Raw genomic sequence first — 12953 nt, forward strand, 5'->3', positions numbered from 1 at the left:
AGACACGGTGGGAGTGGCAGAGCAGGATCCGATGAACACGGTAGGCGGGGCTCTCGGGTCTCACACTACGCCCGTAACAGTTAAGATGTCACTGCAAAGTTTAGAAGAAAGTCGAGAGCCCTGTTTAATTGTGATTCAAGTGTTTAGTTTAACCTTAACTTTGTAGCACCAGTTAATAAATTTTACTAGAATTACAGTTTTGTCTTTGAGCCCTGACTTAAGTGTTACTACTGTACTGTTTTTTACATGCATGATAATCCTGAATGTGTTTATAACAGAATTACTCTTATTGTTACTAATGATTCAGTCACATGGATAATATTCCCCCCAAACCCTACGATGAGTCCGTGTCCCTTTCTTGCATGATACGGAAACTGATCATTTCCTGTCTGCAAACGAAAGTGGAAGTGGCGCCATTTTAAAGGCAGAGTCGCCATTTTAGTAAAAAGAAGAGACGTGAATATGATTCTGGAATAATATAAAGATATTCTGTGTTTTAAGGTAAGATAATACTCAATAGATAAAACTAATAATAAAATAAGCATGTTTAACACAGTCTACTTATATAGTGGGATTTAATATCTTAAACATAATTAGAGGTTAAATATACGTCCGTACAGTACAGTATAGTAAGTTACTGCGTCATAGAAGAGTTTTCGAATTAACATCAATAATATTTCATTACTAACACGCAGCCGTGAGTTCGCCTAATATACGGTGATGTGTAAACATGGACCGGGGGGCTAGGCTGTAATATTTTGAAGCTATATCAAGTTTTTCTTTTTTAAAGTGTTGGGGGTAACTGCTATCGTGCCGAAACATCCAGGTTAAACTCAAGGCTTAACATTTGATTAAATCGGGGTCTTACCACGGATCTGTTCTGTGTTCTGCAATCTAAAAGGTGTTGATTAGTTGTAGTCATACTTTACAGTCGTATTTAAACTGTTTTTAGCAAATAGTACGCAAGTCTGATTTTAATAGTCGGTAAACAATAAGTCAAATTCTATCCACTCTGAATAACAGGAGGTATGTATCTCTCTCTCTCTCACACACACACACACACACACACATATCCATGTAAAGCGTCTTGGGACGACTGTTGTGAAAGGTGTTATATGAAAATCTGAATATATCTACGTGTATTTATATATGTATATGTCAAATCATCACACTTTCGGACCTCATTGTCATGGATTTTAACGAAACATGACATGCTGATTTGGTCATATGAGTAACTCATGAAACTGAAACTGGGTCTTGGACCAATACTGAGGTAGATTTAAGCGAACTAAGTTTAAACTTTTTTTTTTTCTTGGGGGGGGGGGGGGGAGGGGGCTATGACTTTGACTGGATATATTTACCTTAATATAAGCTGCACTTAAGTGGTCCTCATATTGTTTAAAAACTATTGTCCAGCTCTATAGATTGAGCAAATAATATGCTATCCCCATATATCCATCCATCCATTTTCCAAACCGCTTATCCTATTGGGTCGCGGGGGGTCCGGAGCCTATCCCGGAATCAATGGGCACGAGGCAGGGAACAACCCAGGATGGGGGGCCAGCCCATCGCAGTATCCCCATATAAATAATTACTATTTAATAACTGATTAAAATATTAAAAATTAAATAACAAAAAACCTATATTTCAAAATTGTTCAATTATTTACTAACGCTAGCTCGTAATTTAACATCTCCAGAAAATGTATGTGTGTGTATATATAAGCTCGTGGATTTAAGTCGCGCATGCGCTGCCGATCTGAGTCACCCATCTCAAACTATTGCAGCATTAAACTATTAAAGCAAAGGTCACTAACAGGCGGTCAAGGCCCGGACCCAGAAGCTGTCCCACACGGACCCGGACCGATAGCCAAAACAAAGTTATGATTTAAAACCTAACGGGGCGCTTCTATTTTAACCGGCGCAGCTTTTGTAGTATTTTCGGTAGTGGTCTAACAGTAGGACCGCCGTTCCCCACGCCAATGAATGTCAAACGCCTTTAACCGCCAAGAAAGACGTAGTTCGGCGTATGCAGTCCTTTGTCTGTGCTAAAGCAGTGTTGTCAACTTCGCGACTTTGTCACTATATTTCGCGAGTTTTCAGACCCCTCTAGCGACTCGATTTCAAAAAAGCGACTAACGATTTTTTTCTGGTGTTATTGGAGACTTTTACAGACTCTCTCTCCTCACCGAGCAGCGAGTGGTGCCGCGGGCTCCTCTCCCGTCCCAAAGCGGTCACAGGCGTCCAGTCCTCGCGCAGCAACCTCGCCGAGCTTTAGTCAGAGTTGGAGATGTTCACCCCTCCGCGTCCAGACTGCAAATGAATCGCGCATGCGCGAAGCCGCTGGCTGATCCTGCCGCTGTATCGCGGATTTTCCCCCGACGCGTCACAGTTGTCTGCGATGTGTGCATGTATATTTGTGTGTGTGTGTGTGTGTGTGTGTGTGTGTGTGTGTGTGTGTGTGTGTGTGCGCGCTTCCCCATCTCTGGTACTCAGCCATCTCTCTATTTGACTTTCCCTGCCGGCCCCTGGAGGATGGGCTCCCCCTTTGAGTCTGGTCCCTCCCAAGGTTTCTTCCTTCTAGGGAGTTTTTCATTGCCACTGTCGCCTATGGCTTACTCACTGGGGGCTTTGGGTGAGGATGCTGTAAAGCGCTTTGAGACAATGTAATGTTGTGATAATGCGCTATATAAAAATAAATTTGTTGTTGTTGTATATATATAATATATAATATAATGAAAGTCCATTTGTAGTTCTAATCATATTTAGACGTATTTTTTGTCTCTCCCACGACATTATTCCTCTCTCTTACAGCATCCATGGTAATTACATGCATATTGCACATTATGCAAATGAGGCGATGGCGTCATTCAGCGACTTTTGGGACAGGCAATAGCTACTTTTCTTGTTGAGGAGTTGGCAACAGTGCGCTAAAGTAACATTATTGTTAATAGCGGCAGCGAAGCTAACACCCGCAACCAAAACGCCATAGTGTTCCTACCAGAGTGGTCGCTTAATTGACAGTCAGGTATTTATTGCATGCAATGTTGATACAACTAATAAGCTACTTAAATATATATCACACTAAATAGTTAGACATAATGATCTTCTGGACATTTGCTTGAAGAAACTTTCGCTAACTGGACCACTTTACACTTTAGTTGAATACCCCTGTATTAAAGAATCACACTGTTCAAGTAATTAAGGACTGTTAGGACGTCTTCTGAAGCCAAAAAGTGCCCTAGAAATAGGGATTCGCTCCATCAACCTGGACACAGCTTTTTTCATTATTAATAAGATCATAAGTATTTAAAGTTTTTAGGAAAAAAAGTTTTCCGTGCACAAACCTGCAGTTTTGGATAAAACGGGGGCTAAATTTGATTTCTTAAAAATGCAAATTTGGGGTCTACAGCATCTGTCCGTGGATCTCCAAAGTGTCAGCTCTCTGGATGGCTAGACATGAATTAAGATCATTTCAGAAATGATCAAACCCTTCTGACAAACCCCCTCAGAGGATGTGGGCATATACATTTTCTTGTCTTTGGCCTGCTTTTAGTTTTTAGTTGTAGTTATTTTGCATTAATCAGTTCTGCATAACTGTTAGGCCTGTTTCCTGTTTCTGTCATGTTGCCAATATTTCAAAATTGTATGTTTATTACTTTAATCAGCTAAATCATGTACAGTTAGATCTCGGACATTCGTGTGGCTAGGTTCCAGAACCCATCGCGAATGAGGAGGATTCATAGATGCTTGGTAGAGTCACTAAAAATGGTAAACATTAGCACCTTTCAAGAAATGTATAATTTTTTTGCATTGAATATACGTTAATGTGTACTTACTATTACAAAATAGTAAATTAACTGTTTTCTAATATTTGTGTAACGATTAGCGTTCCAAAGGGAATTAACTTTGATAATGGGATTAGCATCTTGTAAAGGTACAGTACAATATATCGATACAAATCGATGTATTGTTACACCCCTAGTATGTACAATGAAATTAGGTGCAGTCCTTGCGGCTTCCAAACAATAAATTACACATAACATATTGCACGAGACATATTGCACATAAAAGACATATTGCATGAGATTATGTCTATTGCACTCAGGTTGATTAGGTGTCATTCAACGCCCTGATAGTGACAGGGTAGAAACTACTATAAAGTCTGTTAGTCCTTGTTTTGATGCTCCTGTATCTTTTGCCTGTTGGCAGCATTTGGAATAAGTCATGAGCAGGGTGTGAGGAGTCTTTTAGGATGTTTTCTGCTTTTCTGGGACAACGAGAGCTGTGAAGTTCATCCAGAGAGAGTAAAGGACAGCCGATTACTTCTTTACAATCCGCTGAAGTGATTTTCTCTGCGTTATTGTGCAGCTGGAAAACCACACACACAGACACAGGATGCTCTCAATGGAACAACCATAGAAGGATATAAGCAGTTTTTGGGGGATGCTATTTTTCCTGAGGACTCTCAGGAAATAAAACCTCTGCTGAGCCTTCTTTGTCAGCTCTGCTGTGTTCACACCCCAGGACAGGTCCTCCATGATGTGAACTCCCAGAACTAATACAGTGTAAACCGCTTACAGTGATCATGGTCATAGTGACCCACCACTTGTATGGATCAAATAGCTTGGGACAGAATCATCTCTGTACAAATACTGTTTTGGGTCTTGGATAAAATTATTATAATTTTTTTTTTTTTTTTACTTTGATCGTTCTACTTCGCCTTGCTTCTTTTGGCTAGTTACCCGAGGCTAATTTTGTGTGCATATAAATGAAGAAGAAAGTCATTTTCTCTTAATGACAAAAATAGTCTAATCCTGGCAAACCGAGCCACTGAGACATAGTGATATTACAACAAGCACTTTGATACAATGTAAAGTTGTGAAAATGTGCTGTATAAAAAAATTTAATTGAATATTATGTGCTGTACTGTACTATAGCATATTTGGATTATACTCAGTTCAGTCATTTGTATGAATTTGTATTGAAATGAACAAAATTCAGTAAATAGTGACGCCAGTTTTATTACCTTATAGTCATGTAATAAATATACAAATGTCAATTAGATGGTAATCTGCCTGAGACATAAAGAAGAAAAATAAAAATAGGTTATAATGATCATCGTCTTATAGTGATCAATTTCACCCAGACAGAGATGATCACTATAAACGATTTCCACTGTGTTTTAGGCATACTACTGATTTGCTTATCGAATTGTAGGGGATAATAACATTGTATAGTGCCAAAAAGCTGGCGTCCATTACCTGAAATGGACCTGAAATAACATACAGTTTATTCTTGTCAAATAAAATGAACTCAAATTAAATGGTCGATTTGATTTTCTGGAGGAAAATTAATCTTTTAGATTAATCGACCAATCGGTTAAATAGTCGATAGATTAATCCATAGACAAATAGTCATTAGTGGCAGCCCTATTAAATTTATTGATCCCAGGCAGAAATCACTACCCGAGCCTAGTTAACATAGACTAAACCAAAGGCCTATGTCAGCTGTAACAGTGACTTTCACAGAGCTGAGGTCAGCCAAGAAAGAGCAGGAGAAGAATAGATGTAGGAGGTGTGGAGGTTTCTGCATATCTGATTTTTACTGTCCATATTGTATATACTGTCCAGTCATTTTACTGTGATATGTGGTATTTCCAAAAGCAGCATGATTTCGGTATTTTGAAATCTTGGTGATAAAATCCCCATGGGCGGTGGCAGAAAGATCGTAATGTCTAACTATTTAGATCGTAATATCATATCAGAAGCTTGAGATTTGGCAACCCTGAAAACGTAAATTTTTTTGTTTCACCTGAGTTGATTTATATAACAAATAACATTACTTTATACAGTGGTTAAACAGCGGAAACTGTCACCTAAAGTAGCAAACTTCCTAATAACTCCAGCTAAAAACTACTATCTAGGATATACGTATATCAAGCAGAATCTGTTACAACACTCTCACTCCCTTCTGGAGGCAAATTTTCTTGAATATCTTTAGAATGACTCAGAACTCCAACCAAATTCCAAAGAATTTGTGAAGACTTACCGACACACCTAGGGCATCCCATCCCACCCTCCCCCTCACTCTGCCTGCTTCACGAACATTAATATAGACAAGAATAAATCTTTCATGCTTCTCGCAGTACTAACCATTGCCAAGAAAACAATCCTTCTGAACTGGAAGTCAAAAGAGAGTTTAAACACAGCTAAGTTCAAAAATCTATTCTTAGACTATTTTTCCATGGAGAGGATGTCTGCCTGTAAGAAAAATCAATTGACAGAATTTGAAAATAGTTGGACTGCAATAATTAATTTTATAATGTAATGCCGCCTGGGGTGGCGGGGTCTCTTTTAGTGCACAATATAGTGTTGGCTCGGTGAAATGCTGCCACACAGGATTAGATTTTTGTTCTGCCATCAGACAGCAATTACTAAAAGAGAAGAAAAAATGCAAGGTTAGTATTTTTTATTATAGTACCTTCATGCATTTAACAGCGAACAATAGCAAATAAAAATATTATAAATATTTATTTTAATATTTTTATTTTAATATTGAGAGAGAGCAGGCCTGGTGGCATTGAAGCCGATGCACTTTGAAGTGATTTTATTTTTGCACTAATGGCACCAGTTGCTGACTTCACAGGACTCAGTTTCCGGGTAAATAAACACATGTTTGTGTTTCAAATAAGAGTGAAATCTGTGTATTTGTGTCCTGCACAGTCAGACCTTAACACCATCCCTTAACATTGGTTTCATTTCATGTTGGTGAACATAACGAATTTCAGAAATCGAAGGGAATCTTTAAACATTATACTTTGAACTTTTAATTTTAGTCGACAAAATCAACTGTAGTTTTAATCGACTGTAATCTTATGATATTTAGTCGACTAAAACTAAAATAATTTAGATTACTAAATTATGACAGAAACTAAGTAAAAATTTGGTGTCAGAATTAACACTGGTGGGTACCAGACACAAGGCACGGAATAATGACTCATGCACAGTAAGTACGGGACAGAACAGAAATGGTGTTCAGTGATGTACGCAGGTCACTCTAACAGCACGTAACAGGATGGAGATCCAGTGTGTCAGTTTGATGTACAAGTGCTGAGTTCTGGATACTGTGTGTTTATCTATGTATCTATTTACCCTTCATGTTCACAGAGACCCCAGCAGGAATCATCTGGTCTGGATCAGTACAAAAATGGAGAAGGAGAGAAGAAAAAGAAGAGCTTCTTCTGAAATACGCCCCCCTGTGGGGTGTAAGAGAAGGAGCCCTGAGAGGTAACAGTGTTACAGCCCACTAGCATGCATGTCTCTCTGGGTCTATAGTCAGGCCATAACATAAAGTAACCTGGGCTCCTAGCTAGGGCTGCTCAGTGGGCAGCACTGTAATACAGGTAGCTTCATAATAAGACCTTGTCATGTTCTTTATTCACATTTTTCTTCCACAATCAGCCAGTTATTTTATACTAGAGGCCAGCAGCAGACCATCCCTCCCATACAAAATGGCCACATAACAAAAATAAACAAATAAATATACCGGTAAAAAGCAACATCATTCAAGTCTAATTATGGAGGTTTTGAACAATAAAACTAAACCTTTCTTATAGGAATCTAATTTTCAGGCGAGAATTTATTTCACATTGAAGCTGACTGTAAATAAGTCTGTTTGCATCAAGAGCTTCACAGCATATCAATGTACATGAAGGCAGAGCAGAAGGATAAACAGCAGTGTGATGCCGTCCCCATTGTATGAATTATATTTATACCATGAGGGTTTGTTTCCTCTCGCTGCGCACAGTGTCCTGAAGGAGAGAGCAGACTCCCCTGTACCCAGCAGTGTGATGCCGTCCCCATTGTATGAATTATATTCATACCATGAGGGTTTGTTTCCTCTCACTGCCCACAGTGTCCTGATGGAGAGAGCAGACTCCCCTGTACCCAGCAGTGTGATGCCGTCCCCATTGTATGAATTATATTTAAACCATGAGGGTTTGTTTCCTCTCACTGCACACAGTGTCCTGATGAAGAGAGCAGACTCCCCTGTACCCAGCTGTGTTTCCATGAAGAGTGACAGGTCAATGGAGCACCCAACCACCTTCAAAGAGGGACCTTTTCCTACAGATCAAAGGTAAATGTGCATTTAAACAAACACTGTTGCAAACACTCAGACTCTCAGTCATATGGCACAGTGACATACAAGGTATGAGAAAAAAACACTCACAATAAGTGCATCAATGTTTACCTTTAACAAATTCCATCACCTTTGAGAATTTAAACAATAGCTTTGTCTCTATTCAATATTAATAGCATCTGATGTAAATGGATGAGGATTACTGTAAAACCTGACTTCCTGTGAACTGGACTTGGAAGTTATTTAATTGCAAAGTGGATTTTGAATTTCAGTCCTCATCACAGAGCTGGAAACAAACTGGTTTGCCTGATCCCTCCTGTATATCCATTACAGAATGACTCAAGAGTAGATTATCAGCTTGTAGGATGGATGCTTCTCTTCTGATAAATAATTGCACTCTCATGAATTCATCAGATTATGCTCTGACTATGGCTTCAGTTAATCATGTTTAATGGAACTATGTGGCTTAATAATGAGCCAGTATCATCAGACACAAAAGAGAAGGACTATTGGTTTCTTTGCCAAAGGTGACAATTAAATACTTGCTGATTCAGATCATAATAAATGTGACACTGCAGTTGTTCTCATGCCCTGAGTGTAAAATAAGATGATTTGTTGATCCCAGGGGCAAATTCTCTTGCGTACAGTAGCAAAGTGCAGAGACACAATCATACAATGTAAATCAAAGAGAACGTGCAAAGACAGCAGATATAGTGCAAGTAAGTAATCCTCTTTGGAAGTAAACAAAATTTTTATAGGTAATCAAGTTTAAGAAGTAAACAGTACACAAAGAAAAAATCCTGAAAATACAATACTGTTTAATAAGTAAATTTAAATTAAATTTTTTTAATCGTTACAAATGGGACGTTAAGGCTGGCTGTGGGGGCTGCACATCGACAGCAGGCATTGTGGTGTCTAACGGCAGCAGGCAGGAAAGATCCCCAGTAGCGCTTCTTAGCTCACGGTGGGGGAATGAGCCAGTGGCTGAAGGGGCTCCAAGATAGCGCCCCCTGGAGCCTCGGCTGGGTTATGGACCGGGCCAGTGGGGCCAGTGCACTGGGGGTTCGGAACAGCAGTGGCTGTGAGTCCCAACATTTATAGTGCAAGATATGAAATGCCCCCCCCCCCTGTGGGGTGTAAGAGAAGGAGCACTGAGAGGTAACAGTGTTACAGCCCACTAGCATGCATGTCTCTCTGGGTCTATAGTCAGGCCATAACATAAAGTAACCTGGGCTCCTAGCTAGGGCTGCTCAGTGGGCAGCACTGTAATACAGGTAGCTTCATAATAAGACCTTGTCATCTTCTTTATTCACATTTTTCTTCCACAATCAGCCAGTTATTTTATACTAGAGGCCAGCAGCAGACCATCCATCCATCCATTTTCCAAACCGCTTATCCTATTGGGTCGCGGGGGGTCCGGAGCCTATCCCGGAATCAATGGGCACGAGGCTGGGAACAACCCAGGATGGGGGGCCAGCCCATCACAGGGCACACTCACACACCATTCACTCACACATACACACCTATGGACAATTTAGCGACCCCAATTAGCCACAGCATGTTTTTGGACTGTGGGGGGAAACCGGAGTACCCGGAGGAAACCCCACGACGACATGGGGAGAACATGCAAACTCCACACACATGTGACCCAGGCGGAGACTTGAACCCGGGTCCCAGAGGTGTGAGGCAACAGTGCTAACCACTGCACCACCATGCCGCCCCTTACAGTGCTAACCACTGCACCACCATGCCGCCCCGCAGCAGACCATCCCTCCCATACAAAATGGCCACGTAACAAAAATAAACAAACAAACAAATAAATATACCGGTAAAAAGCCGCATCATTCAAGTCTAATTATGGACGTTTTGAACAATAAAACTAAACCTTTCTTATAGGAATCTAATTTTCAGGCGAGAATTTATTTCACATTGAAGCTGACTGTAAATAAGTCTGTTTGCATCAAGAGCTTCACAGCATATCAATGTACATGAAGGCAGAGCAGAAGGATAAGCAGCAGTGTGATGCCGTCCCCATTGTATGAATTATATTTATACGATGAGGGTTTGTTTCCTCTCGCTGCCCACAGTGTCCTGATGAAGAGAGCAGACTCCCCTGTACCCAGCAGTGTGATGCCGTCCCCATTGTATGAATTATATTTATACGATGAGGGTTTGTTTCCTCTCACTGCCCACAGTGTCCTGATGAAGAGAGCAGACTCCCCTGTACCCAGCAGTGTGATGCCGTCCCCATTGTATGAATTATATTTATACCATGAGGGTTTTTTTCCTCTCACTGCCCACAGTGTCCTGATGAAGAGAGCAGACTCCCCTGTACCCAGCTGTGTTTCCCTGAAGAGTGACGCTTCAATGGACCCCCCAAAGAACTTCAGAGAGGAACCTTTTCCTACAGATCAAAGGTAAATGTGCATTTAAACAAACACTGTTTAAAACACTCAGACTCTCAGTCATATGGCACAGTGACATACAAGGTATGAGAAAAAACACTAACAATAAATGCATCAATGTTTACCTTTAATAAATTCCCTCACCTTTGAGAATTTAAACAATAGCGTTGTCTCTATTCGATATAAATGACATCTGATGTAAATGGATGAGGATTACTGTAAAACCTGAGGCAGGAAAGATCCCCAGTAGTGCTTCTTAGCTCACGGTGGGGGAATGAGCCGGTGGCTGAAGGGGCTCCAAGATAGCGCCCCATGGAGCCTCAGCTGGGTTATAGGCCAGGCCAGTGGGGCAAATTTACTATCAGGGCCCCAGCATATAGAGCTCATGCTGACCACTTGGGCCCCTGGAACCCTTTCCACATACTGTATGGCGAGCATTAACTCCCAGGGTCCTCAGCCCCCCCAGCATATAGAGTGCAAGCTGGTCACCTGGGGCACTCGGTACACGCCAGCCGCCTTGGGCACTCGGTACACACCGGTTGCCTGTGGCATTCAGTACACGCCGGCCACCTGGGGCATTCGGTACACGCCGGCTACCTGGGGCATTCGGTACACGCCGGCTACCTGGGGTATTTGGTACACGCTGGCCGCCTGGGACACTCAGTACATGCCGGTCGCCTGGGGCATTTGGTACACGCTGGCCACCTGGGGCGCTCGGTACACGCTGGCCGCCTGGGGCACTCGGTACACGCCGGCCACCTGGGGTGTTCGGTACACGCCGGCCACCTGGGGCACTCGGTACACGCCGGCCGCCTGGGGCACTCGGTACACGCTGGACACTTGGGGCATTTGGTACACGGCTGCCACTTGGGGCACTCGGTACATGCCGGCCACCTGGGGTGTTCGGTACACGCTGGCCACCTGGGGTGTTCGGTGCACGCCGGTCACTTGGGGCATTCGGTACACGCTGGACACTTGGGGCATTTGGTACACGGCTGCCACTTGGGGCACTCGGTACATGCCGTGCTCCTTGGTGTGTACAGTGCCAGCTTAAAACAGGGACATTTCAGAGATTAAGCTGTGAGCTGAGCATCAAGGCCCCCTGGGTCCTCAGCATGGACAGTGGGGCAGGATTAACATCAGGCTCACTGGCCCCCGTCCTGCATACGCTGACTGGCATGTTACAGTAAATAGTTCAGAATAGTGGGGAACCTTGTTCTTATATCACAGCTACTGCTACACTGTGGTCATTCAAGAGCTTGTATTATTTTCCAATGTTTCCTATTATTACCTTCTCTGTCATTTAGACACAGGGCATTAATGATAGCTAGCTAACTTGTCAGATAACATTACACTGTGTCTTTAAGTCTGCTGCTACTGACTTTGAACACTAAGTTTAAACATTGACCAGTAATACCAGCCAAGACTGAAAGGTCAGGCTGATGCCAGTTTCGTGATCTTTAATGAATATTGGTTAATTGCAATATGTTAACTGATATAATGCGCATCTCTACATATTGTTTGTTCCATCTTCATAACTCACATTTATTATTATTATTATTATTATTATTTTAACAACAACAACAATAATAATAATCTTAATCAGTATCATATCAGAATCATGAGAGAAAATCACGATCTTGATTCTGAGTGAAAAGTGTAGGGTGACCAGGTGACCAATCGGACAATGATAGGCTATAACTAGCATGTTTAAATCAGGTATGGGTCATGTGATGAGTAGGGACCAATCAAGCTGCTTTTAGAGTAAAATAATCAATTCACACAATATTATGACAGTGGGGTGTGACCCACAGTGTTATGGCGGAAGAGAGAGACCCAGAGTGTTCTGGCTGAGGCAGTGATGGCGTTCACTAGCATCCGGTACTAGGCAGCAGATGGAGGGGGCCGCATGAGTCAGAACTCTGACCTGGAGGCAGCCATTGAGCTGCAGATAAGAAGTCAGGTCAGCCCCTGGCCGAGTTGTGGTCTGTGTTGTAGCTCATCATAGTGTGTACATAGATTACTCAAGATGGCGGCGCGGAAGGACACAGCGGCTACTCCGGATCTCATAGTGTGCATTTGTTTTGTTGTTAATGACTATATTTGTAGTCTTCTGCTATCAGAACATGTGTGTGAAAGACGCAGAAAGACGCACATACAACCACTGTGCTCATCTGGAAATCAAAGAAAGATTTAAAGATAACTTCGCCGAAAACGCGCTAACAGAGGGGTTCCGCGAGCTCGGCCTGTTCCGTGAGCTCGACCGGTTCCGCGAGCTCGATCTGTTCCTGCCCCTGAATCGGCTGCAGCACCCATCCCAGTAAAGAGACTCCGCAAGCGGTGTGAATTCACCCAGAAAGCGCGGAGGCATCCAGGCTAAGCTAAAGGCTAATCCAACCAAACCAGC

General features: G+C 42.1%; 1 protein-coding gene across 1 annotated transcript in view; it reads left to right on the forward strand.

The window, feature by feature from the left end:
• The first annotated feature begins 396 nt into the window (after window positions 1-396).
• Window positions 397-12953, forward strand: part of LOC125725332 (protein NLRC5-like) — a 554938-nt gene continuing 542381 nt past the window's right edge. Inside the window, exons 1-4 of the mRNA XM_049002177.1 lie at window positions 397-501; window positions 7169-7288; window positions 8025-8138; window positions 10445-10558. Of these exons, the coding sequence (XP_048858134.1) occupies window positions 7209-7288; window positions 8025-8138; window positions 10445-10558 (308 nt within the window). The 5' untranslated portion in view covers window positions 397-501; window positions 7169-7208. The remainder of the gene's footprint in view (window positions 502-7168; window positions 7289-8024; window positions 8139-10444; window positions 10559-12953) is intronic.

Source organism: Brienomyrus brachyistius, unplaced genomic scaffold, assembly GCF_023856365.1.
Source record: "Brienomyrus brachyistius isolate T26 unplaced genomic scaffold, BBRACH_0.4 scaffold65, whole genome shotgun sequence".
In the NCBI taxonomy this organism is placed as follows: Eukaryota; Metazoa; Chordata; class Actinopteri; order Osteoglossiformes; family Mormyridae; genus Brienomyrus; species Brienomyrus brachyistius.